Source organism: Suricata suricatta, chromosome 6 (assembly GCF_006229205.1).
Source record: "Suricata suricatta isolate VVHF042 chromosome 6, meerkat_22Aug2017_6uvM2_HiC, whole genome shotgun sequence".
NCBI lineage: Eukaryota > Metazoa > Chordata > Mammalia > Carnivora > Herpestidae > Suricata > Suricata suricatta.
Genome location: NC_043705.1, coordinates 85114361 through 85140404, shown reverse-complemented (window position 1 = coordinate 85140404; position 26044 = coordinate 85114361). Strand labels below are relative to the sequence as shown.

At 53.3% G+C, this 26044-nt stretch overlaps 2 protein-coding genes across 3 annotated transcripts; one reads left to right on the top strand and one right to left on the bottom strand.

Annotated features, from left to right (window-relative positions):
* Nucleotides 1-1687: 1687 nt before the first annotated feature.
* SNCB (synuclein beta) lies at nucleotides 1688-11165 on the bottom strand. Of its 2 annotated transcripts, XM_029942799.1 has the most exons (7): nucleotides 10869-11165; nucleotides 10365-10521; nucleotides 10085-10214; nucleotides 7245-7286; nucleotides 6905-7023; nucleotides 2707-2796; nucleotides 1688-2328 (listed from the first exon to the last, which is right to left on the bottom strand). In XM_029942799.1, the coding sequence occupies exons 3-7, from the start codon at nucleotides 10203-10205 to the stop codon at nucleotides 2296-2298; spliced, it is 405 nt and encodes a 134-aa protein (XP_029798659.1). In that variant the 5' UTR covers nucleotides 10206-10214; nucleotides 10365-10521; nucleotides 10869-11165; the 3' UTR covers nucleotides 1688-2295. The 2 variants fall into 2 exon arrangements, with proteins under 2 accessions (XP_029798659.1, XP_029798658.1); XM_029942798.1 differs by lacking the exon at nucleotides 10365-10521 and having other exon boundaries at nucleotides 10869-11164.
* Nucleotides 10893-25594, top strand: EIF4E1B (eukaryotic translation initiation factor 4E family member 1B). The gene is made up of 7 exons (XM_029941241.1): nucleotides 10893-10958; nucleotides 22624-22823; nucleotides 23130-23225; nucleotides 23956-24019; nucleotides 24732-24845; nucleotides 24994-25133; nucleotides 25480-25594. The coding sequence occupies exons 1-7, from the start codon at nucleotides 10893-10895 to the stop codon at nucleotides 25592-25594; spliced, it is 795 nt and encodes a 264-aa protein (XP_029797101.1).
* The last annotated feature ends 450 nt before the right edge of the window (nucleotides 25595-26044 follow it).

The following is a 26044-nucleotide window of genomic DNA, read 5'->3' as shown; positions in this document are numbered from 1 at the left end:
GATGGTGTACCTGATTTTAGCATCTAAAAATGGGGATCAGGTGCTAGTAGCTGGAAAAGAGGTGGCAAACCCCCATTCCTTACCAGCCAGGTAGCTCATTAAAATGAGTGAAGTGGATGAGAGGAATACAACAGGGAGGGAATGGGACTGTCACTAACTGGAATCAAATAAGAAACCTTAAGCCCTTGTGTCAGCACATCAAACATCTCCACAGGCCAAGTTTAACGTGAGGGCCACGAGTTTGCAATCCCTGAGAACCGTGAGTTTGTAAATAGTATCTTAATTCAGTCAAAAGGGATCTGAGATCCCGCACCCACACGTTGAATCAGAGAATCTGAGCCCACCGGTTTGTTCGCCCTACGCACACGTCTGCCAGCTGCCTCCTACTTCTGGAAACCATGGCTCGCACACTGCCAGGCCAAGGTGACCTGAGTGGACCGTTCTCTCGCAGCTTTCAAGGCCTACGAGGGTCTGGCACCAACTCCAGGCCCCAACGACTCAGGGAAGGACGAAGCGGTAACACCTATGGGTTGATTAAATAGAGCAAGTTCCTTCTAGCCCTTGGGCTGAAGGGCGAGGCAGGGCTAAAGTCGGAAAGGAGGTCGCATCCGGGAGAAAAGGAGGTGACGTCTGGTGCAGACCAGCTTGGGGGCCCCTGCGGCAAAGCAGGGCTTCCGCAAGGACGGGGGCGGGGCCTCCGTTCGAGCCAGGTTTGGAGAGCCACTGCGGCAAAAGAGGCCGGAGCGCAGCACCGGTGGGGGCGGAGCCTCGGCGGGTGCTTCTGTGCCAATCAGAACAGCGCCTTCCCCTTGCCGGAGGCGGGGCCTTTGAGCCTCACCGCCGCGTCTCCGCCTCCTTCTTCCCCACGCCTAGACGGTGTTGGGGGCCCTCTAGTGCCTATCCCGATCAGCTCAGAGCTCCTGGCCGGCTTCTCAGCTTACTACGTACCCTCGGCCAACTCAGCCGAAAGCCGAAAACCTTCAAACGCCTTTCCGGGAGGGGTAGAGCATCAGTTGCCCGAGCTCTGCCTCCCACTGAGGCAACTGCCATTCCCCTTACCCTTGGGTGGGTTTTTCTGTGTTAGGTGTGCGCTGGAGTATGCACCTGTAAACGCTCTGCTGGCGCGTAAGCGGGGTCTTTCAGTGCCTGCGCTGCTGGCTTCCGAGGGCTCCTCTGAAGCGTGCATGTGACTGCGTGCGCGACTCTGCACGTGCCGATCAGTGTGTGTGCACGCGTGTCTGCTCATGTGCGCCTGCCAAGGTGCGTACACTCGGGCTGGCGCTCTAGGACCAGAGTATGCGTACACATGTCTGCCCGTGCGTTGTCATCCGCGTCGCTATTCTGAGTGTGCAGAGAAGTGTGAGTCCCTCGACCGTGCCCTGGGGCGACGCTGGGCTTCCTTCCCTTGGCCTTGCACTCCCAGCAGCCTTTTCAGGGTCCAGCAGGTGGCGCCTGAGGCCACCTTTACGCCTTTTAGCCAACAGCTGTTCCCAGCCTGGGTAGACCCTCTCCCCCCAGGTCATCCCAGGGGAGGATAGGAGATGGAGAAACTAAGGCCGAGGTGGTCAGTCTTGTACCTGGACTGAGGGTGCCAGGCCGCAAAGAGCGGAGTAGAGCAGTCTTGGACCTGGAAGCCGGTCGGCCGCCCCCACCCACCTCCCAACCCTGCCTTTGCCGGTGCGGTGGCGGCTATAGACAGATTGGCTTTATTCGTGGACACGCGAAGGGAGAGGCGCCCGGGCCCGCCCACCCAGGACACGCTCACACGGGGGCTGGGGGACTCTCCATGCCACAATCACGACACACGACGCCCACGTTCGGACTGGGCCGGCTGAGGGAGGGGACATGGCACAGCCTGGCTCCTGGTTTTGGTTTAAAAAAAAAAAAAGGTTCTTGGGGTCGTTGTGGGAGATGGCGAGGAGGGCTCTGGGGCTGCCCGGGGGGCCCTCGGAGAGCCTCTGTCGGGGGTGTGTGGGGGGAGCCGTCACTTTCTGATCTTCGTTTAAAAATACATAGAACATGCTACACCCGCGCAGACGTTGGACGGGATGTGGTGGGGAGGGGGCAACATAGGTGGGGGCAACAGCCCCGGCCCTGTCCACGCCCCAGGGTTGGATGCGGGCGGGTAGGACAGACAGGTGGACAGACACCAACACAGGCTCCGAGGGGACGCCTCGGAGCAAAGGAAGATCTCGTGTTTTGGGGGAAAGGAGTAGAAGGACAGCCCTGGCTCTGGGGGTTGGGGCAGGGGACAAGGAGGAAATTGTGCTGCTGGTGGGGGGCCGTCCTGGGCCCTTACGCCTCTGGCTCATACTCCTGATACTCCTCCTGCAGCAGAGGGATGGGGGTGGAGTGGGGAAGAGCAAAAAAGGAAGGGGTTGGAGACCAAGTGGCCAGGCTCTGCCCCTCCCCCCCCCCATCTCCTCTTAGAGGAGGAGTAGTGCATGCCCCTCTCCCGGGTAAGGGAGGAACCTGGAAGTTGTGGGAAGCTGGGACTTTCCAGGGCAGCGGTGCCTGGGGCCCAATGCTAGGCACCATCTGTCCTCCCTCTCTGCCTCCACCTCCTAGGGCCTAGGGTTCTAGAAAAGGGGGGTGTGAAGTTCCCTGGCCCAATGTACTCTACCAGTTCCTCCCACCCCAGCTGGGGATGGTGGCAATCTTCTGGGATGCCCAAAGCTTCCCGCCCCCAGCCCTGACACCCCTCACCTGGGGTGGTTCCTCATAATTCTCCCCTTCTGGCTCCATCAGGGGCTCGATCAGCGGCTCCTCAGCAGCTTCCTGGGCCACTTCCTCTGGCTGCGGGCAGAGAAGGGACAGGGCTATGAGGGCAGCTGGAGATGCTCCTGAAATTTGTACCCTGGGAAGCTTTTGGCTGAGTGGGAAAACGCTGAGCTTTGTTGGAAGTACAACCAGAAGGTTTAATTAGTTTATTTGGTGTGCCTCAGAAGTGGAATGAAGGTGTGAGGGGCGAAATCGCCCCAGATCACCATGAAGCTGGGAGTGGCGAGGGTAAAGGTGGCTCTCCATATCCCTCTAGTGCCAGGTCGCCTCCTGCACTTTCATCATTTGGACTGGGATGGGGAGATTGCAGACTCAATCACCCTTTTACTACCTGCCTCTTGTCAGCCTCTGGTGGGCATCAGGACCCCAGAGACAACCCTGGAGGCTCCTCTGGGCTGGAGGGAGATGGAAGCTGTGAGACAGGGCTGGGCAGGAGCTCTGAGCCATTCCCCTGCCACCTTCCACCCATCCCTCCCCCAGGGTCCTATGTGGCCTGGTTTCTTCAGCTGTTGCTATTTTAAGATAAGCTGGAAGCAACAGCTCATGGTGTTGCTTGGATGTGTGAGCTAAGACTCTCCCCTCCCCCCCTGTATCTGCTGCCCAGATGGGTACAGACCAGCAGGCACACGAGTAGGGGGCTGCCAAACACACGGCCAGCCACCTGCAGGTGAGCACATGTATGTGCACAAGCACAAGACACAGCACACACAATAACCTGGGGTCCATGCATGGCTGCACAAGGCCACGTGTGGGCTGCTACACTCCTGGAGCCCTGGGGGAATCTGGAGGTAGGGAGTACCCCCCCCACCATTTTCCACATAGAACCACAGTCTCTCCCTACTGGGCAGAGAGAAGAATCTCTGGAGCCTGGGGGGCTGGCACGGAGAAGGCCTGCCTGACCACCTCTGTGGTCTAGTTGCCTTACCCCGAACCAGGCAGTTTCAGTACCTTCACATCACCAGTGTAGGTGGGCCCTGGGGGCACCTGAGTTTATAGCTCCTCACCTGGCTCATTTCCCCCAGTGTACAGATGGGTACACCAAGACCTAGGAGGTGGGGAAATATTAGTTTGCTCAGAGTCACCCAGTATTAAAAATCCCAGCTTGTGGGGCACCTGGGTGGCTCAGTTGATTAAGTGTCTGACTCTTGATTTCGACTTAGGTCATGACCTTGCAATTCATGCGTTTAAGCCCTAAGTCAGGCTCCATGCTGACAGTGCGGGGCCCTGCTTGAGATTCTCTCTCTCCCTCCACCCCCCCCACCCTCCTTTACTCTCTCTCTCTCTCTCTCTCTCTCTCTCTCTCTCTACTCTCTCTCTCAAAATAAATAAATAAACTTTAAACCTTTCTAAAAAAAATCGCAGCTTCAGCACATCATTTGGGAATGACCCAGATGTCCAACAACAGTAGAACGGAGGGGTGCACTGTGGCTAACCACAGGATGGGTGGTGTGTGGCGAGAATGAAGAATGACAATGTATACCGCACACAACTGAATCTCACACTGTTGAGTGAAAGAAGCTACGTACAGAAGAGCATGTACTTGATGATAACATTTATATGAAGTTGAAAAATACCCAACTAATTTGTGGTGTCAGAAGTCAAGAAGCAACTGCCTTTGAAGGGGAAGGCAGGGCCAGGACAAAGGCAAGGTGAATAAGGGTGCAAATGTTAAGAAGGTACTCACTTGCAAGGCCATGCAAAAGAGACCCCAGAGTGAGTGTCCCCCTCAAATTTCATGCCCCAGATGCTTCATTCATCTTGCCCTAGTCTGGGTCCGGGGGGCTTGGGACTGGAAGGCGGTCTAAGGCAGGTATCTGAGGGGCTGATGATCTGTGTCTTGGTGTGGGTGCTGGTTACATGGAGGGGCGGGTTCCCTCTGTGAAAATTTCATGGAGTTGTGTGCTTTCTGCATGTATATTGTACTTCAGTAAAAAGTTTACTTAATAAACATCCTAGCCTGGCCACTCACTAGCTGTTTGGCATCAGGTAAGTCACTTCACCCATAAACTCAGCTGCCTTGAATGTGAAATGAGAGGAAGAAGGTGGGGAGAGTCTCATGATAATGCACATGGGCGGGAAAGCGGAGACACTCAGAAATGTGCACCCTGGACTTGCACGGGCTCCCCATGCCTGGTAGCCCCCAAGGGCCGTTGTTTAAATAGGAAATCCATGATCTTGAGCTCCCTGAGAGCAGAGGTGTCAAAAGTGCTGGTGGGAGGAAGGAGGTCTGAGAGAGATGGTTCTGTGCAAAGACCCCTCACAAATAGCCTCAAGGCTGACAACTCAGACTCAGACTTGGCTCTCCCTGCACTCCAGCTCCCAGCACAGGGGCCCAGCCTTGTGCTGGCAACAAGCACCTCCGGTGAGCTTTCCCTCCCAACCACCTTCTTAGAGAGGCAGGCAGGAGCTGGGATCTTGGGCAAGTCACTTCACCTCTCTGGGCTTCAGTTCCTTCATCTATAAAGTGGGCTAGTTGTGGAGTTACTCCAACATGTCTAGAACACTGCCTGCCCATACAAGACGTCAGTGAATGGGAGTGATCCCCGGAAATAATGATAATAAATGGGAAGTCACATAGGCAGGACTTGAACCAGAACTTCTGAGGCAAGTCCCAGCTTCCAACAGCAGAAAGGACCAACTGTGTCAAATGCCTGCAGTGAAGGGTGGTGTGGGGTCTCCTCCCAGAGCCCAGCAGATACACTCATGCAGAATGTACCTAGTCTCCCAAACCAAAAGTTGAAGGGGATCCTCACGCCCACAAAGGCAATCTGCACTTGTATGTGGCAGACACGGAGCACCTCACAGGAGGAATTTCTGGCAGACGTCGGGGCCCACAGAGTGCGCCGTCACGCTGGTACACTTCCGTGCACACCTTGGGCACATGAGCCCCTGGGAGCAGGTATGAATCACTCATACGATCTCAGGGCTATCATCTCTTACTAAGCACTCACTGGATGCAAGCCAGGCTCTTTACCTCAGTGGTTCTCAAAATGTGGTCCTTGAACCACGGCATCAGCATCCCCTGGGAACCTGTTAGAAACGCAAACTCTCGGGTCCCACCTCAGACCTACAGAGTCAGAAATTCTAAGGATGTGGCCTGCAGTCTGCATTTTAACCTGACCTCCCGATGATTCTGATGCACACATAGGTTTTGAGAACCTCTGATATATATTCTCCCTAATCTATGTTAGAGCCCTATTATATTCATCTTCTGTCTTAAAGGCAAAGAATCAGATTCAGAGATGTGATGGGAACTGCCCAGGGTCACACAGTCAGAAGCAGTGGAGTTGGGATTCAAACCCAACTCTGCATTGCTTCAGAGCTCACAGCTCTTAAGCTGTAGTGTATTCTAATGAAGGTATCTGCTATCATGCACAGTGGGTAGCAACCATCACTCCTCCTGGAGGAACAAGCCTGCACACAAATATGTGATGCACAATTCACCCTTCCCCCATGGCCAACACTTGCTCTTGCCTGCCTCAGGGCCTTTGCACATACTATTCCTACTGCTTTAAATACAATTCTCACATGGTTTGCCTCATCCCTTGGGTGTTGGCTCAAATGTCACCTTGTCAGAGAAGCCCTCCTAACTAAAGTAGTCCCCTTACCACTTGACTATCGCATCACCTTTGTCTTTTTTTCATAGCACTTATTCCGATCTGAAACCATCTTATTTATTGGTTGGCATTTTGCTGCCTATCTTCTCCCACTACAGTGTCAGGTCCATAAACATAAGAACATATTCACTTTGGCAACCTCTAGAATAATTCCTCTCTGGCATGCATACTCGTTGAATGACAAGAAATGAATGAGCAATCAGTGACACGCAGACGTGGCCCTAAGTGGTCCAGGTCACACTCACAAGCAGGATACATGTACATAATCAGATCTGGGTCACTGTCACAGGAAGCACCACACCCATACACAGCTTCATGCAGACTCATTCTGAGCTGAGTCTAGCAGGGCCCTGCAGAACATGAGACAAGGTGTGCCCCAGGCTGGCTGGAGGAGCCAGCAGCCTACTGGTACCCATACATGTGTGCCCAGCATGGTGTGTGCATGTATGTGTGTGTGTGCACATGCATGCGCACGCGTGTGCGGGCGTGGTGAGAGGATAGCTCACCTTCAGATCAGTGGGGAATTCCTCCTTCTTCACGAGGCCTGTGGCTGCTGCAATGTTCCCAGCCCCGGAGAACACAGCTCCTCCCAGATGTGACGCCTGCTCCTTGGTTTTTTCAGCCACTGGAGCAGGTAGAGGATTTGGGAAGGGGGTTGGCCAAGGTGAAGCAGACATAGATGCATCTCTCCCTTGTGGTGTCCCAGGCTTTGCCTCCCTCACGGAGCACACTCTCAGGAATCTCTGGGGGGTGCCCTTTTCCTCCACCAGCCCCCCACCTCCAGATCCCAGCCAGATCCCAGGCCCGAGGTGCGGGAAAGGGGCTGTGCCAGGGCTGGGCTGGTACCTGAGGCCACTCCTTGTACCACCCCCTCTCGAGTCTTGCTTCCTGCAGGGACAAAAAGGAGCACACATAAGGACTCCGACCTGAGAGAACAGACACTCTGGCAAGCATGGTGGTTACAGAGTGGGCAGAGAGACCCAGACAACAGTGGGCACCCTGGCCTCATCACTGCCTCGTTGGGCCCCCAAATCCCACAGGTAAACCCTTCATCACTGCACTGAGTCCTCCACACCTACTTCCTGAGAACTGTGATTTCTCCCACCACAGTCTGCCCCTTCTCCACCTGAAATGATACCCACACCCCTCTGGGGCATGTTGCCGGAGAGCCAGCACTCTACCTCCCCCGTTTCATTTAACTCTTCATCCAGGGTGAGCAGGTGGGGATGGGCATGGGGCTGGAGTTGGGGGCTTTGTATCTGGAAAAGTTCCTCTGGTGCCCTTGATGCCTGACTGCCCATATCTCACCTATGGACACTCACACCCACCAGCCCCCAACTCCATTTTTACTAAAGGCTCTTCTCCTAACTGGGGTGTGAATTCCTCCTTCTGGATGACATGAGGGGTGTCTCAGGTGCATGATGGTATGAGGGTGACTGACACTCATAGCACTGGCTAGGTCTTCTAGGACGGTCGCTGCTGGGAAGGCTAGATGGCAGGAGCCCTCGGGGAAGTGGGGAGTCTCCTACACTGAGGATTTGGCAACACAGACAACAGCTGGCAGACCGCAGAATAGGTCAGTGGGTGTCTCGGAGGGCTGAGGCTGGTGAAGGAGGAGAGGGCAGCATGGGAAGGAAGGCTTCTCCAGGCTAAGGTCAGTCAGACAGAGACAGCAGGGGGCGGGCTCCTTGTGCCCAGTCATTCCTCCCACAAACATTTGTTGTCACCTGCTCTGTGCCATGCCTTGGGCCAATGGCTCACTGTCAGATGGGGGTAAGAGAAGGGCGGATTTGGTGTCCTGGAACTCAGGTTGTGGGGAGGGGACTTCCAGCCTCCAAGGGTACGTGATGGCAGAGAGGGCACAAATGGGGAGCAGGTGGATATGCAGAAAGGAGCCTGGGGAGGGTATCTCAGGCACCAGAAGCCGTGCAGATGAGGAATAGCGAGCTGTGCTTTCTGGACCTGCACAGAGCACATCAATGCTGCCTGTGCGTCTGCAGAGATGGAAATACAGACTGAGGTGGGGCTGTGAACCGCGGCTATAGGGAGCTGAGGTTTTAGTCTATGTGCTGCCAAAGCGAGCACCGGGAGCTGAGGTTTTAATGTGTGGGAACTGGGGGCCGTCAGGGGTTCCGAGGCAGGGGGAGGAGTAGGAGGTGCCAAACTAAGGGGAAGGGGGCACTTCGAGTCTGGTAGCAGGGAGACCATGTCAGGGTGCCAGGGATCCATAGGAATGAAAGGACTGGGTAGGGGGAGGCAAGAGGGAAGCCAAAGCTGGGGCCTGGCAGGTGTGGGCTCAATCCCCTGCCTTGTCTCCATCACCTGTGCCCTAGCTCCAGCCACCCTCAACTTCTGTCGGTACCACCTCCCAGCAGGCCTCCCTGCATCTGGTCTCTCCCCAAAAGCCTAAGGAACCTTGCTACACTGAAGTCAGATCATGTCAGTCCCTGGCTTATAGTCTCCTGTGGCAGTTGTAATAATCCTTTGCCCTGGCCCGCAAGGGCTCTCTCATGAGTTGGCTCTTGCCCATTTTTCTGATCTCATCCCCTACCATTGCTTCCTGCCCTCTGCTCTCCAGGCCTATCTCATTAAGGCCTTTTCTGCTTCTTCCAACTCTCTTCTGCACTCAGCTCCTTATTCTTTGGGGTTCAGCTCAAATGCCACCCTCTTTGATTCCCCTACTGAAGGGGTCCCCATCCCAACCATCAGATGTCACATTCCACTATGGGAATGATCTGTATCACTATTAGGAGAGTCAGCACCTACTAGTACCTAGCAAAAAGTCAACACATATTTTTCACATTACCCCCATCCCAAATCTGCCACAAACCTGGGCAAATTAACCAGACTCTCCAGCGCACATGAAGGCTCATTCTGCCTACTACACACTAGTAAGCCCTGAATCACCATATAAATTCAGTAAATGTCGGTTTGGGGCCCTGCATCCCCATATGCAAATGATACCATGGGCTCCGTCTCCTCTCACACTTAGGGTGAGAGATTTTTAACCACTTGGCCTTTCTCCTGACACTGCTGGAAGCTGCTAGGAGGATGGGCCCCGAGGAGAGAGGGCAACTGTGCAACCACAGGCATTGGGAGGCAGGAAGACCCTCAGAGCAATGCAGAGGTGGAAGTAGTTGGTGAGGAGGGTTAAGAGGGAGCCCCAGTAATAGAGGAGGGAGGGCCTACAAGGAGAGGGGCTTTGGAGTCGGTAAAACTTGGCTCAAACTCCAGCTTCAGGTGTCAGCAGCTGTGTGACCTTGAGCAGGATAGTTAGACCTCTGTGGAATGGGCCAGGAGCAAAAGTGAGGTAATGGGCATTATGGCATTTGACAGCACTCGGCTGACAGTAAGGGCTCAACACCAGGTAACTATTAATCATGTGAAGAATAAGGAAAAAAAAAAAAAAGACTACTTGCTTTGACCAATGCATTGGTCCCCGGCCCTGAGCCCCACCCTCCCCAGCTCTTCCCCCCATTTCTCTCTCCCCACAGGTATCATCACTGACCCAGGCTTCCTTCAGCTGGCTGTGTCCCCAATGACCCCTGCTGACCCCGCCCCATCTGCTGACTCATATTCTCCTGCCCAGAGCCCTCCCCCCGAACTCCCTCCCGCTAAGGACCCCAGCCACACTCCCTCCAAGGACACCGGAACTCGGTAGCCCCAAAGCCCTGCCCCTTGCCCACCGACGTAGAGGACGCCCTCCTTAGTCTTCTCCGCGGCCTCGGTGACCCCCTGCTTGGTTTTCTCGGCGGCGGCCACGACGCCCTCCTTGGCCATGGACAGGCCCTTCATGAACACGTCCATCCTGGCGGCCTGGGGAGGGCGAACACACGGGCACGGGTGCGCTGGCCGCACACCCTCACCCTAGCCCTTCCCCTGGGTCGCCGGGGCCCCCTCTCCTCCCCTCGCCTCCCTCCTGAGACCCCGACGCCCTTCTGGGCCGGGAGCCCCCTCCCGTCTTACCCCCTGCCCAGCGTGAGGCCACAGGGCCACGACGAGTCCTAGCGTCCTTGAAACCCAGGGACGCGGGAGGAGCCACTGCCTCGGTTATCCGGGGCCCCGCAACCTGCAGCCCCGAGGACCCGGGGTGCTGGGCTCAGCGCGAAGCCCAGGCGCCTGCCTGTACACACACGACAGAGTCACACGACCATACACACAAACATGCCCCCCCCCCGACACGCTCACGTGCACATAGAGGACACGCAGACGTTCAGACGCGCACGGACACCCTGACACACACGAACACGGGTGCGGGCGCACGTCCACACGGCCACCCAGGCAGTTGCAGACACAGAGCAGCAGTCACACATACCCCGGGGCTCACACTGACACGCATCTACCGGAGCGATCTCTCCGTTCTGGAGTGGGGTCCCCAGCTCCGCTCCTCGCCCCTTCCCCATCCCTCCCAGGTCCCTCTCCATCCCCAGCCCTTCCCCAGCCCGGGCGTCCGGAGCGCGGGCGCCTCACCTGGAAGCTGAGCCCGGGCTTGGGATGGAGCAGCGGCTGCGGCTGCGGCTGCGGCGGGCGGACGCCGGGGCTCGGCTAGGCCGGGCCGAGGTGGGCTCGAGGCGGATTGGGGAATCGGGGCCTCGCTAGGCGCCCAGGTCGGTCGGCAGCAAGCGGGCCGCGGGCCCTGAGCCGGGGCTCAGCAGTGCCCTGGCGTTGGGTGCGTCGCCAGCCACGGATCGCGCCTTGCGCCCTGCTCGCTCGCACGCTCGGGCTCCGGCTCCCGCTCCGGCGCTGCGGCAGCTCTGAGCTCAGCGCCCCCTCTGGCGGCCGCGCCGCCCCCTCAGCCTGACTGACAGGGGGCGGGGAGGGTGACATCTCCGCGGAGCCCGCTGGCCTCCCGGGGCCGGCCCCCGACGCGCCTCTGGGGATCCTTGGTAGTCAGACTCGCGTCCTGACCCCAAAAGCTGAGTCTGGTGGGGGAAACAATGCAGAGTGCCAAGAGTAGGGAAGAAACGCTGCATGCAGTTGCCTGTGGGGTTCAAAGGGGTTCGAATCTCAGTAAAAGCACAGCTAACTGTGGGACCTTGGACTACTCAGCTCTCCTTTCTGAATGCCAATTTCTTTTTCTGTAAAATAATGGATGATGGATGATTTGCTCAAAGAAGGTTGACTAAGCATTTAAAGCATTTTTTAGTGTTTTTTTTATTTATTTTTGAGAGACAACGAGAGCAGGGGAGAGTCAGAGAGGGAGACACAGAATCCGAAGCAGGCTCCAGGCTCTGAGCTAGCTGTCAGCACAGAGCCTGATGCGGGGCTCGAACCCCTGAACCGTGAGATCATGACCTGAGCCGAAGCCCGACACTTAACTGACTGAGCCACCCAGGCACCCCTGATTGAGCATTTAGACAGGTGCCAGGTAAGTTTGAGGCAATGGAGACAGTGGAAAAAGAAAACAAGGTCCCTGTCCTTGGGGAGTTTACAATGATGTGTTTGTGTGCAGGCAGAAATGGGACCTAGGACAGAAAGCAAACGTGTCAACACTTAAACCTAAGAAAATTGTTTCAGCTTATGAAGAATGTTATGAACATAATGAACGGCTGGCTGATGTAACAGAATGACTAGAGGGGGTGCTTGGGACAGAGTGTCCAGGGAAGAACTCTGTGAGGAGGCCAATGGGAGCAGAGGCCCCAAAGAGGGACCAAGGCCAACAAGATCCAGAGAGGGAATTGCAAGTGCAAAGGCAGTGAGTCAGGATGGTGCTTAGGAAGAGATAAAACAAAATGGAGCTAGAGAGCCAGAAAGGAATGAGGAGGTGAACAAAACCACTTTTTTGTGTGTTATGGTGGATATTGTCAAATGACCATAGAATGCCAGGCACACATAGGACCTCAGTTGGAGCTGTGACAGAATTATGCCCAAGAAGCTATGAGATCCCAGAAGAAGGGGACTCTGACAGCTTAGGGGAGTCAGGGATGTCTATACAGAGGATGTGACATCTGTGATAGGTCTCATGGGAGAGGTAAGATTTTTACCTGCCAGACAGGCAGGAAAAGTATTTTAGGCTGCGGGCAAAGGCACTGTGGCTGGAAATGCAGGGTAAGTGACAGGTGAGAAGGTGAGGAGGCAGCCAAACTGTCCAGGGCCTGGAATAAAGTGTTCATAGGCCACTGCTAGAGTTGCAATTTGGTGCATGCTTTTTGGAAGGCAGTTTGGCAATGTTTACCAGAAACATAAATGCATGCTCCTTTTGAGCCAACAGTTCCCCTTCCAGGAATGGATTCCTTGGAATTACTCACAAGACATTTATGCAAGGATGTTCACTGCAGCACTGGAAATAGTCTCAATGTCCATCCGTAGAGGATGGCTAGTTAATTGTGTTACATCCGCCCAGTGAAATACTATGTTGCTGTTAGAAAGGATGAGGGGTGCCTGAGTGGTTCAGTTGGTTAAGGGGCTGACTTTGGCTCAGGTCATGATCTCGTGGTTCATGGGTTCAAGCCCCGCACTGGGCTCTGTGCTGACAGCTCAGAGCCTGGAGCCTGCTTTGGATTATGTGTCTCTCTCTCTGTCCCTCCCCTGCTCTCACTCTCTCAAAAATAAAATGTTAAAAATTTTTTAAAAAAGGATGAGCAGCACCCACGTGACATCGGAGTGTAGCAAGAAATGGTGTTGAGAGAGACATGCTAAACCATAATGTATGGAACTAGTCAATTTTGATACATAGACACACAGTTATACACACCCATTATATACAAACATATACATAGTTATATCTATATCTGTAAGGATCACACCAGGAAGGACTTCCAAAACACTGTTCACAGTAGTTGCCCCTGGCAAGTGGGGCTGAGAGCACTCAGGGAGAGAAGCTTTTACATTTTATCACCTTCCTTCTTATGCTCTTAGGTTATTTTACTTTGAATAGTATTTTACTTGTATAATATAAAAAGCTAGCATAAAAGACACTTGTAATTATTTTTGACCTCTCAGCATCGGCGCTCTCCCCTTCCAATGTTTGGGGGAGTCTCCCACCTTATGAGCCAGCATCCATCTCCCCCTCCAGGAGTTGGCAGTTTTTTCTTAGCCTTTCTTGCAGCCAAGACCTGTGACCTCAGCCCCAGACAGCCCAGCCCCAGACTTGGAACCTGAAGAAGCAGGGAAGGAAAGCAGTCTTCTCTGTGAGGGCAGGTGGTCATGGTGGTGGTAGCAGCTCCTACCAGGGACCACAGGCAGCGGTGATACTGCTTCTGGGAGTGTCCAGCACCAGCAGGGCAAGCTGCCTTGTCCGTGCCCAGCTGTAGCAGCAGGGGGTCTGCTTGGCAGCGTCATTCAGGGCATTATTCCAGGCAGTGTTGTCTTGAAGGAGGACTCTCTGGCCCCAGTGTTGGATAATAAAATCCTTGTCTGCTTAAATTAGCCAGAAGCAGTTTTTGTGATTCTCACCTAAGAACCGCTGAATGTCAGAATCAGTGATGAAGAAGGACCAAGCAGGAGGGAGAGGAGGAGGAGGGAAAGACCGTATGAAGGGTATCTGTACTTCCTCCTGTAGGAACTGGGAAGCCACTGAAGGATTTGAAGGACAAGAGAGACCTAAATGTGATTTGTGTTTTGTAGGACCAGGTAGAGGTGGCTTGGAGGTAGGACACAGCAAGATCACAAGAGACGGGGGAGTCAGGGAAAGTTCCCAGGCTTCTGGCTTGGACACCAGGTGAGAGATGCTGTTGCAAAATGAAACAGGCATTGAGGAGATGGGGCAGCCTCGGAGGTGGGGGGTGATGCCGAGTTTGTTTGGGGCAGGATTGGGGCTAATGATGTGGTGCTTGACAGGTGAACTAGAGGAGGTGTCTGGCTGGCAGAGAGCAGGAGATCTGAGCCTGGAACTCAGGAAGTCACCCAGGGCTGGCTCCACGTATAGATTTGGGCCATGGTATACTAGGAAATCTTTAACACATGGCTATCTAAGCAGAGAAATACCTTGGTTTGTAGAGGTTGTCCATATCCATGGTGTAAATTCTCCACCCTCCTCCCCCATGGTTGATCTCACTGTCAATGTGATGTCACAGAGCAGAGAATTGGGAAGAGGGGCCATATAGTATATAGCCTTTTACAGTATTTTCACCGTATAGGCAAAATAGATAAAAACAATCTTAAGAGTATGGATTATAGTAAAATAATTAGAAAGTTCTGCTTTGAGTGTTTATTATGTTTTAAACATAATTTATATAACCATAAGTTTATATAATTTAATTTTTAAATAATGACTAACACCTGGCTCAGAAATTCCTGAAACTTTAATAACTGCTCTCATAAACTGGTCTAAGGCAGCCTAGCACACTGTGGGATTTGGGGTCATTAGCACCGAGGTGGTGGCTGGAGCCATGGGGAGGGTGCAGGTGCCCAGGAGAACATGGAGTGAGAAGGAGAGAGCTCAGAAGGCGCTGCAACCTTCCTGTGCGACCAGGGACAGGCACCTAGCTTACAGGCTGGGACGGAGCCGCACAGTGAAGAGAAGCTAGAGGGCGGGGTAGCAGGGAAACCGAGAGGATTAGAGGAGAGCTGGTTAAATGCTACAGAGGGGCCAAAGTGATAAGTAGCAAGGAGACCTCAGATTCACAGCAAGTGGGCTTTCAGGGACTTTAACAGCAGCAGGGGCTATGGGAGCCCGGGAGGGAAGGGGTACTTAACAGAAAGCCTCCAGGGGAAAGGGACATTCTGACTGGGTTTTGAAAGATGAGAAGGACCTTAAAAAGTAAGTGATGGTGAGCGTTCTCAGCAGAGGATCCAGCAGGTGAAAACATGTGAAGTTCAGCACCAGGCGGCAGTTAGTTTAGCTGCTAATACAGAAGCTTAGGCAAAGCAGATTTTTATTCTTTTTAGTTAGAGGCCACAGTTGGTCTGATGACTTCACATTCATCAGGAACCTAGACTCCTATCTTCCTGCTCCACCATTCTTAGGTCATAGATTCTACATTCAAGGTCATCTCATGGTCCAAGATGGCTGCAGCACCTCCAGCCACCATATCTATGCAGAAAGCAGGAGGAGGGGAAGTAGGGTAAAAGAGCACATGCCAGTTGTCTCTCTTACAAGGAATTTTTGGAAACTAACAACTTCTGCATGTCTCTTGGCTATGCCTAGCTGTAGGGAGGCTGGAAAAGTGTGCTCATCTAGCCAGGCATAGACTTCCTAGAATCAAAGTATGAGAAGGGGAAAATGGTTACCAAGTGGGCCACTAGCATCTTTGTCACTACTTCTTTTTGTCCCCAACTTTTTTTATTTTGAAAAACTTCCAACTAGAGAAAAGTTGCAAGCATAGTACAGTGAATAAAATCTTCAGGAAAGTTGCAATATTAATAAAATGAATATCCAAATATTCATCTAGATTCACCAGGTGTTAACATCTGCTACTTTTTTTTTTTTTTTTTTTTGGTCTCTCTCTATATGTACAGTCTCCAGAAGAAGGCAGTATGCTTACTGGGCCACCACTTTCCAGCACAGTGGATTCTTTACCTTGTGTCACACCACTGCCCACATTCTCCCCCTTCCTCCCTTAGGGCAGGGCCCTGGGCCTCTTTCTGGCCTGGCCCTAAACACGTGGGTTCTCAGGGACCCCTTCTTGTTCCCATTCTCTCTCCCCCAGGAAAATGGGCCTGTCCATTCCTCTCTTCCGCCTCCTCTTCCTGAGAATGTACGAGGAGAAGGGTGTTGAAGCCTGCAGGAGGGAACTGTTGGGAGAAAATCCTCCCCAGAGCAGCTGGAGCAGCTGGGGCAGCTGGGGCAGAAAGCATCCTCTTAAGAGGATCATGAGGATCCTGGTGATGATCCCAGCCCTGCCTGGGTTTTGCGAAAATCCAGATGGGCCTTTATACCTGTGTGTGGTGCCTGACAGTGCAATTAAATATGTATCGACATTCTTGCTGTCCAAGGCCTCGGGGGTGGGGGTGGGGGTGGGGGAGACAGGCAGGCCGGTGAGGGCTGGAAACAGAGAGAGGAGTGGGTGATATTTACTGAACACCTATCATGTCCCAGGCACGAGAGCTGTTCTATCAATCCCTAAAATCAGTCCTTTAGAACAGGCATTTTCAATCCCACTTTCCAGATGTTGGACCCAACACCCAAAGAGAAGTCATAACTGGCCCTGGCATCTATTCTTTTCAATCAGCTTTTCCTGAGTGCCCACCATTTGCCAGGTACCATTCTGGGTACCAAAGTCAACAGAAAACAAGACCAATGAAGTCCCCACTCTTCTAACACTTAACATGCTGGTGGGAAGCGACAGACGCCAAAAGAACTAGTGACCAAATAAGAGGTTTTTGTTTGTGTTGCTCTTGTCCAAATCAGGGATGTCCACCTTGCTACATCCAATGGTCAACTCTGCCTCCTCCCTCTGACCTCCGAGTACTTGCTAAGAGCCAGGCCCTGCATAGGTACTAGAGAACACACCTGTGAAGGAAAGAGGCCTGGATTCTTATGTACTAGTAGAAGGAGGCAGATAAGGACAATAAATAAGTCATCTACATGGTGTGTTGGGAGGTGCTGTGCAGGGACAGGAAGTGAAGAAGAGGAGGGAAGGGCATGGAAAGTGCTGGCGTGGAGCTGAGGGCTTGGACAGTTACATACAGTGGGCAGGGAAGGCCTTACTTGAGTTAGGAATTGAGGGCAAGGCTGGTGTAAGATCTTGATGGAGTGGGCCCCCACATTTGAAGACCTTCCAGCAGGCAGCGCGGCTGCAGCAGAGTGAGTAGGGAGGAGGCAGAGCAATTCTGGGGCTGTGCAAACCCTTGTACTGTGAGCAGAGGAGCCCTGTGATGTCCCCCCCCCCCTTTTTTTTAATGAGAGAGAGGGAGAGAGAGAATGGTTGTAAGCAGACTGCACTCAGTGCAAGCCAGACTCGGAACTCTGTCCCACAACCCTGGGATCATGACCTGAGCTGAAATCAAGTCAGATGCTTAACTGATGAGCCATGAGCCACCTAGGCACCCCTTTCATTTTTTTTAATGTCTTTTATTTATTTTTGAGAGACAGAGAGACAGTGCGAGCAGGGGAGGGGCAGAGAGAGGGAGGTACAGAATCGGAAGCAGGCTCCCGGCTCTGAGCTAGCTGTCAGCACAGAGCCCGACGCGGGGCTCGAACCCAAGAACTGTGAGATCATGACCTGAACCGAAGCCGGATACCTAACCGACTGAGCCACCCAGGCGCCCCCCGACTTTCATTTTTAATGGTCACTGTGTAGGGAGCAGATTGTTCCTAGGCAAAGCTGGGACCTGGGGACCAGTTCGGATGCCATCTCCATAATCTAGGGAAGAGGACAGCTGCTTGGGCTGAGGCAATGGGAGGTGGAAGAAAGTGGCTGGATCCTGGGTACATCTTAAAGTAGAGCTGGGGCGCCAGGGTGGCTCAGTCGGTTGAGTGGCCGACTTCTGCTCAGGTCCTGATCTCCCGGTTCGTGAGGGTTCGTAAGTTTGGGCCCTGCATCAGGCTTGCTGCCGTCTGCGTGGATCCCACTTCGGATCTCTATCCCCCTCTCTCTCTGCCCTTCCTCCACTCGTTCTCTCTCTTTCTCAAAAATAAATGAAGGCATTTAAAATGTAGAGCTGAAGATAATGGGCTGATGGGTTAGAAAGAGAGGAGTCCAGGATCATTCCAGAATTTTTGGCTGAGCAATGGGGAGGATGGAGAAGATGGTGGGAGGAGCAGGTCTGGGGACAGGAGAAGGTTAGGAATTGAGCTCTGGAAGCAATAAGCCTGAGACAGATGCACATTAGATACCTGGGTGGAGCGGTCAACAGGCTGTTGTATGTGCTCTTCTGGATTTCACGTGGGGCCAGAGGTATACTGTGTATGTGACGTTTGATGCTCATGACTGGAGGAGACCATGAAATGCCAAGTGTTGACAGAGCAGAGCTGAAGTCCAAGGGCATGGTCCCAGGGCCTTGTGAAGCAGGAGGAACCATCAATTTTGTTTGCATCTGTGTTTCCCCAGTGCCTAAAACAGTGCCTGATGCAAAGTAACTGCTAGGTCAGTATTTGCTGAATGGATAGCTGACTGACTGAATGAGTGATGTTAAGGGCTAAGAAGGAAATAAAACAGAGTGAGGAGTTAAAGAGTGCATGGGGGAGACTGGACTACTTTATTTTTCATTGAAGTATTGTTGTCACAAAATGTTAATTAGTTTCAGGTGTACAACATAGTGATTCAGCAACTCAGTAAGTTGTGCTACGGAGAGTGGTGTACTTTAGATAAGGTCGTCAGGGAGGACCGCTTTAAGAAGGTGACATTTGAGGGGCACCTGGGTGGCTCAGTCAAACATCCGACTCTTGATTTGGGCTTAGGTCATGATCTCACGGTTTGTGAGTTTGAACCCCACATTGGGCTCCGTGCTGACAGGGCATGGAGCCTGCTTGGAATTCTGTCTCCCTCTCTCTCTGCTCCTTTCCTGCTTGCTCTCTGTATTACTCTAATAATAAATATAAATAAGCTTTAAAAAAAAAAAAGGTGACATTTAAGCCAAGGCCCTGAAGGACAAAGAGAAGTCAGTCACACAAAGAGTTGGAAGAGACATGGCAAGTGCAAAGGCCCTGAGGCAGGAGCAAATCTGGCCTGTTGGAGGGTCAGTGTGCTTGAGGTAGTGTAAGGCTGGATCATGCAGAAACCAGCAGGCCCAGAACCTGGGTGTCCTGGAGGGTTTTAAACAGAGGAGTTAAGCAATCAGATTAATATTTTAAATGAGCCCTCTGAGGCAAGTAGAGAATGTCCTATCGGGAGGTGGAAGTAGAAGCAAGGAGAACGTTAGGAGAGACTTGGGCAGTGGCCCAGGTCAGAGATGGCCAGGCTTGCCTGGAGCTGCAGCAGTGGGGAGGAAGAGGAATGGGCAGATTCAAGACATTTGAGAAACGGTATGGTAGTATTGGGGCTCAAGGGCCCCAGCGTGTTCAACCGATAGGACCCTAAAGGGCCAGGGAGTTTGCTCCAGGGTCTAGCCTTAGTCACCTAACTCCACACTCCATGGGCTGCCCCATGCTGGAAGATGTGGGAAGAGGTACCATGGCTGCCAGCGTCCTGCCATGCCAGGCTCTGGTCCAGGACTCTAAGGCAGCTGAGACCATGTCTGGCACTTGGAGAGGGTCCTTTCTCCCTTTTTGTCCATCAAATCTAGATTCATGATCTTTCTCCAAGCCTGGCTCTCCTCCAGTGCATTCTCTGTTCAAAACTCTTTGATCCTCTTCCAACTGGGAGGTGGGATTATGCCCCTGTGTTTGAATGTGGGCCCTGGGACACTACTAGAATACAGCAGGCATGATGTTGTGCCAGGTTTGGGGCCCAGGCCTTATGACACTGGCTGTCTCTGCTTCCCATCTCTTGGGGTGCCGCTTCTGGGGACCTGGCCACCGTGCTGTGAGGAAGCCAAGTGGCCACATGGAGAGGTACATGGAGCTGTCCTGGCCAACACTCCCAGCTGAGGTTCCAGCTGACAGCCAGCACCAACTGCCCCACTGAGGGAGCAGAGGACTCCAGCCCCAGCCTGTAAGCCACTCCAACTGACAGCACTTTGGAGCAGAGGTGGGCCGTCCCTATTGAGCATGAATGAATTGTAGATCTGTGAGCACATAGACCATCATTGCTGTTTCAAGCCATTACTTTTGGGGTGGTTTGCTATGCAGCAGCAGGGAGTTGGGACACTGTGCCTTACCTCTCCCAAGCCTACCCATCACCAAACACCATGGAGTCTTCTTTCTAAACACCTCTGAAATTCATCATGTTCTCTCCATCTTCCCTGTCACCAGACTTGTCACATGGACAATTACATTAGCAACCTAATAGAGCTCCTCCCACTCACTCTTGCTACCAGAGGGTTTGTTTCCTACACAGCAGCCCAAAGAACTTGCTGGAAAGCCCATCTATACCCATTTGAAGAACTCAGTGGCTCTCCACTTTCCTGAGATCAAGATGTACTATCCATTTCTCCTTTAGGCATCAGCCACACTGGTATTTCTTTTTTCCCCCTCTAGTGTTCCATGTTCCCTTTGCCCCAGGGCCTTTGCACATGATGCTCCCAGTCCCCGAAATGCCTTTCTCCACCCACCTAATTAACTCCTGCTCATGCTTTAGGTATCAGCTCAAACATCACCTCATCCAGGGACTGCCCCTAAGCTAGTGGTTCTCAAAATGGGGTTCCTGACCAGCATCCTCAGGGAACTTCTTAGAAATGTCAAATCTCAGGGACGCCTGGGGGGTTCATTCGGTTAAGCGTCTGCCTTCAGCTCAGGTCATGATCTCATGGTTGCAGTTTGAGCCCTGAGTTGGGCTCCATGCTGACAGCTCAGAGCCTGGAGCCTGTTTCAGATTCTGTCTTCCTCTCTCTGACCCTCCCCTGCTTGCAGTCTCCCTCTCTCAAAAATAAACAAACATGAGAGAGAGAGAAAGAGAGAAAAAGAAAGAGAAAGAGAGAGAGAGAGAGAGAGAGAGAGAGAGAGAGAGAGAGAGAGAGAGAAGAGAGAGAGACGCCACCAAAGTTAAGGAATCAAATTCTCGGGGCAGGGACCAGCAGCTTCTTTAACAAGTCCTGCAGGTGATTCTGATCCTGTGTACTTGAGAACTGCCCACGCCTCCGTTAAGAAACGCCGCTCTAAATCCCCCAGTTCAGGTTGTGGACTTTATCTTTTCCCATCAGCAGACTCCTTTCCTTCAGAGGTCTGCATTAGTGATTACACCGGTCTTTGTAAGAGTAGCTGATGTCTGGCTTCCCTGATAGAGCAGAGCACAGGGGTCACTCATTATTTGCTCCTCACTCCTTCTAGCACCTAGCCCCATGCTTGGCAAGTACCTGGATGTGGGCTCGACAGATATTCACTCCAGGTGGTCATGGACATCCCTGGGTGTGGGAGAGGGAAAGAGACTGGTCACTTTATAGATCCCAGACCCTAAAAAGTGGCCTAGAGGAGGGTGAGAAGCCTTAAGAAATTTGGGGAGGCCTCAGCCCTTGCAGAAAAGGGTGCTGCTGAGAAGGCAGGGAAAGGGTAGCCAGAGCCGGAGCTTTTCCTCCCTCTTCCTCCTGTGCCCTAGGGTAGCCCTCAGCTGATTCGTATTGACCACTGCAGCAGGGCATTTTGGGGGCTTTATGAATTTTTATCATTTAATACAGTAAGCTTCTGAATTGTAGATCATTAACATTCCCATTTTACAGACAGGGAAACTGAAAACTGAGGTTCAGGTACTTAGCTGAGGTCAGAGGAGGGAGGATTTGAACTGTCGCATTGCCCTTCCCCTTTCCCCATCAATGCTGGGTTGGAATACTCAGAAGTGCAGGAGTGCAGTGGGCCAGTAGGGGCAGGGGGAGCTTATTGGATTGTAGACCCATGAGGTGGAGGCCCCAGTGTTGTGAGACCTTCTGACATTGTCAAGAGTAACCCAAAATGTAGATTTTTAATAGATAATCATTTAGAAACAGGGCGACTATATTTAAAAATTTTTTAAAAAATATTTTAGAGAAAGAGCAGGAGCAAGGGAGGGGCACAGAGGAGGGAGACAGAATCTGAAGCAGGCTCCAGGCTCTCAGCACAGAGCCCAATGTGGGGCTCAAACTCATGAACGAGGAGATCATGACCCAAGCTGAATCCAGATGCTTAACCTGAGCCACCCAGGCACCCCAAAATGATTACATATTAAAAAAAACTCAGATGCTCCCAGAGACCAGATAAGCACTGGTGTCAGAGGACGTTGGTAGCCAAATGAATGGCAGCAGAGGCAAAGAGACTCCAAGGCAGGCATAAGGTCTCTGACCTGGCCATGGAAATGAGAGCTGCTGTTTCTGCCATCTCCGGAATGGTCTGCTTTAAGTTCTAGACCCATCCTCAATGGGACATGATTGCACTAGGGGCAGACCCCTAACATTGACCTTTACCTTCATGTGTCCCAGCCCTCAAATGGCCAGCACCATGTGGGTGGGCGCTAGGTTTGTCTACTCACACTGTCCTCCTCCCACCCTGCATACAGAAGGTGCTCACTAAATGCTTGCTGATAGAAGACAGCACAAGCCCTTTCCCCTCTGAGCTCCCTCCCCCACGCTAGCTCCTCCCCACCCCATGCTCTGGGGGGGGGGGGCGGCACGAGTGAGTTAAAAGCCGGCAGCTGGGGGCAACAGGGGCGAAGCCCAAGCAGCCGCATGGCTACTGCTAGCCCTGTGAGTCCACCCTCTTGCCCCTCGTGTAGCAAGGGACAGGGCTGGGGTGGCTGAGCTGGAGCCTGCTGCTACCCTGACTTCTTTCTTTGGTCAGGCTGGAGAGGCTGAGGGTGGAACCCAAAACCGGGAGGAGAAGGAGGAGAAAGAGGAAGAGAAAGAAGGGGCAGCGGCGGCTGTCCTAATGACCAAGGGGGCTCTGAATCTCCCTGGGGACCTGCTGTCCCAGAAGAGGAAGGAAGCCCAGGATGGGGGCCCCCAGGGGGTCAGGTTGGAGTTACACCCACTGCTGAACAGGTAAGGCAGGCTTTGCGGCCTTGCACCTAGCCTTGCTCTTTTGCCCCCTCACTTCCTCACCCAAGAAAGGTCTAAGACTTGGGCCCTGTTGGCTCTTCTGGCCTTAACCCAGTTGAGGTCTGGGTTTAATTCCCACCCCCCATCTTGAGGCTTTCAGGATTACTGACTCCAGTCATGCAGCAGGGCTGTGCCCAAATCCTGTCCTTTTATTTGTACTTGAAGGGGTGGGGCTTCCCTGCTGCATGAGCTGCTGGTTCCGGGCCTGGGAGGGGCGTTGTGCTTCCTCCTGGCCTCCCCTCTCCCCAGGTGGGCTCTATGGTTCTTCAAGAATGACCGAAGTCGAGCCTGGCAGGACAATCTGCATTTGGTCACCAAGTTTGACACCGTGGAGGACTTTTGGGCGTGAGTGTCTGTTCCTCGTAGGGGAGGCCGGAGCCAGGGGGATCCTTCCCAGATCCTCCCCCCTCGAGGGATGCTGATTCCTACATGACTTTCCCAGCACTCCCTGGGACCTCTCAGCATTTGCTGAGGGCTGGCACTTGGTGGGTTCTGCTTGGGCATGGGGATCATTGGGACTGGGACCTAGACCCCCCTGAAACCTTCTTGGGGCTTAGGAAGAGAGTCTGAGAGGTGGGAGGGGCCAGGAGTTGACCCTGACTCTGCCACTTCTTGGCTTTGTGACCCTGGACAAGTTCTTTCCTCTCTCTGAGCTGGTCTCAGCCACAAAGTGAGGATTAGGCTGCCTCATAGTGTCCACGGTGATCAAGGGAAAGGAACTGAAAAGTGATGCACAAACCCTAGGGACAGGTGAGAGTCCGGGGCTCCAGCTGGAGAGGCTCCCGAAACACCCCCTGCCAGCACCGGGGCTCTAAAACCCCTTCAGGGGGTTGGATGGTTAGGGAAGGCTCCAGGGAGAAGGTGGGATTTGAGGGTTTGGATAAGTAGGGATGGAATTCCAGACAAGGAGTGTGGTGAGAAGGGTGAGTGTAAGCCAAAGCCTTAGGGGCCTGAAGGTGGGTGGAAAACAGTGAGGTCTGGTAAGAAGTTGAGGGGGTGAGGTGAGGCAAGTTGGAACAAGACCTTAAAAAGTCTGGACTTTCAGCCTGAGTTGGGGTGGGGGGGCTCTCTCCAGGATGTACAGTCACATCCAGCTGGCCAGCAAGCTCTCTTCCGGCTGTGACTACGCCTTGTTCAAGGTAAGCTCTGACCCCCTATCTCCCAGGCCACAGGTGCCACAGATCAGCCTTCCTCAGAGCTGAGGTGGGACTTTCAATCTGAGGAAATGCTATACAGAAGCTCAGATAGAGTGTCCTACTGAAGCTGTACTTCTAGGGCACTTAAGAGTCTGGAAGGGGAGAAGGGGTAAGGGGGAACCAGGAAGGAGCCCAGGACTCTGGCCTGGCTCTGAACTAGGTACATGCATCAGAATTGCCCGAGGCTACTTCTCATCAACGTCCAGGCCCATCTCTGGAGGTGCTGACCCAGCAGGTGTGTGCTGTTGAGCCCTAACATCAGTGTTTAAAGACTTGCCCAGGTGGCCTGTGCCCAGCCTGGGATGGCTGCCCCTCCACACACTAGGGCTGCCCCAGAGGCTTCCTTAATCCCTCCCCATTTGAACTCCTGCCTCAAGGAACTCAGTTCAGTAAAGGAGACAAACATATACATATGTATGACTAGGCTACAAAAGATGACCAGTGTTGAGGATCAGGGGCTTGTGGGAGCTCATAGGAGGGTCTGGGGGGCCAAGTGGCTGGTGGTGGAAGCTGCTTGTACAGACGAGTTGGAAGCAAGAACGAATTTGGACTATTGAGGCCTATTTAGGGGCCAGAGCAGGGCCTGGGAAGCTGGTTGGGTTCCCACTTCCCTTTGAAGAAAGGGAGGCAGCTGATTTGTCATTCCACCTCTTAGGATGGCATTGAGCCCATGTGGGAAGATAGCAGGAATAAGAGGGGTGGCCGCTGGCTGGTCAGTCTTGCCAAGCAGCAGCGTCACAGTGAGCTGGACCGCCTGTGGCTGGAGACCGTGAGTGGGGGGTTGGGATGGGAGGGAAGGTGGGGGAGGGGTCCCCAAGAGAAGAGGCTGGCTGGTGTGGTGGCAGTGGTCTTCAGGATGGTGGGGCAGTCCTTGTGACCGAAGGGGAGGTCTCACCATCCTTCCTTTTTGGCCCCAGCTGCTGTGTCTGATCGGGGAGAGCTTTGATGAGCACAGCCGAGAGGTGTGTGGGGCTGTTGTCAACATTCGAACCAAGGCGGACAAGATTGCCGTGTGGACCAGGGAGGCAGAGAACCAGGCAGGCGTGCTGCACATTGGGTGAGGGATATCTCTGGTGCAGGGTCTCTTCCAGGAGAGAAGGTGAGGGGTGGTGGTGGCGGCCTGGCCTGTGAGGGAGACCTCTGGAACTCTCCACGTTGGCTCCCCCTTTTTCCTTACCCACCTATATGAGGGTTTGGAATCCAGGTTTCAAACTGTTTCTAGCAGGACTCTTTTCTTTCATTAAAGAGTCATCTTTTGGGTTTCCACATGGGTAAGACACACAAAGCAAGACTGATGGTGGCTGGAACTCGGGTAGGAACTATGGGCAAAGGACCCAGGGTTCTGGGGTCCCAGCTGATCCCCAGGACCGGCTGCTATTTCATTTTCTCTCCTTCTCCCCCAGGCGTGTCTACAAAGAGCGCCTGGGCCTCTCCACGAAGATTGTCATTGGCTACCAGGCCCATGCAGACACTGCCACCAAGAGCAACTCTCTCGCCAAGAATAAGTTTGTGGTGTGATGAGACCCTGGCACCATTCTCCGTTCAGCTGCTCCTGAGCATCTCATGGCTGTGTGTGTGTGTGTGTGTGTGTGTGTGTGTGTGTAAGGGGGTGCTAGGCTACCGGGCTGATGCTGGGTAGGACTTAGGGGATAGAGAACCAGGTTCTCACTGGTCCTGGAGTGAATATGAACATTGCTTAACAGAAGTTGGGACCTAGGGTAGCTATGTGGTCAGGGAACCAGCCTGAGGATGCAGGACACGTGGAGGAAAGCTCTGCGTTTCCTTGTTTCACCTGAGGGTGGGCTGGGGTGAGTCACTGGGGGAAGCAGAGCTTAAATGAAGGTGGAAAGATAGCAAGAGATCCCTATACTCCAGCACTTACTCTCTCTACACCACTGAGAAAGAGGCTGTTTTAGGGGAGCAGGCCCAAGACCACTGAGGATCTGAGAGAAGGAGCTCAGGGACAGG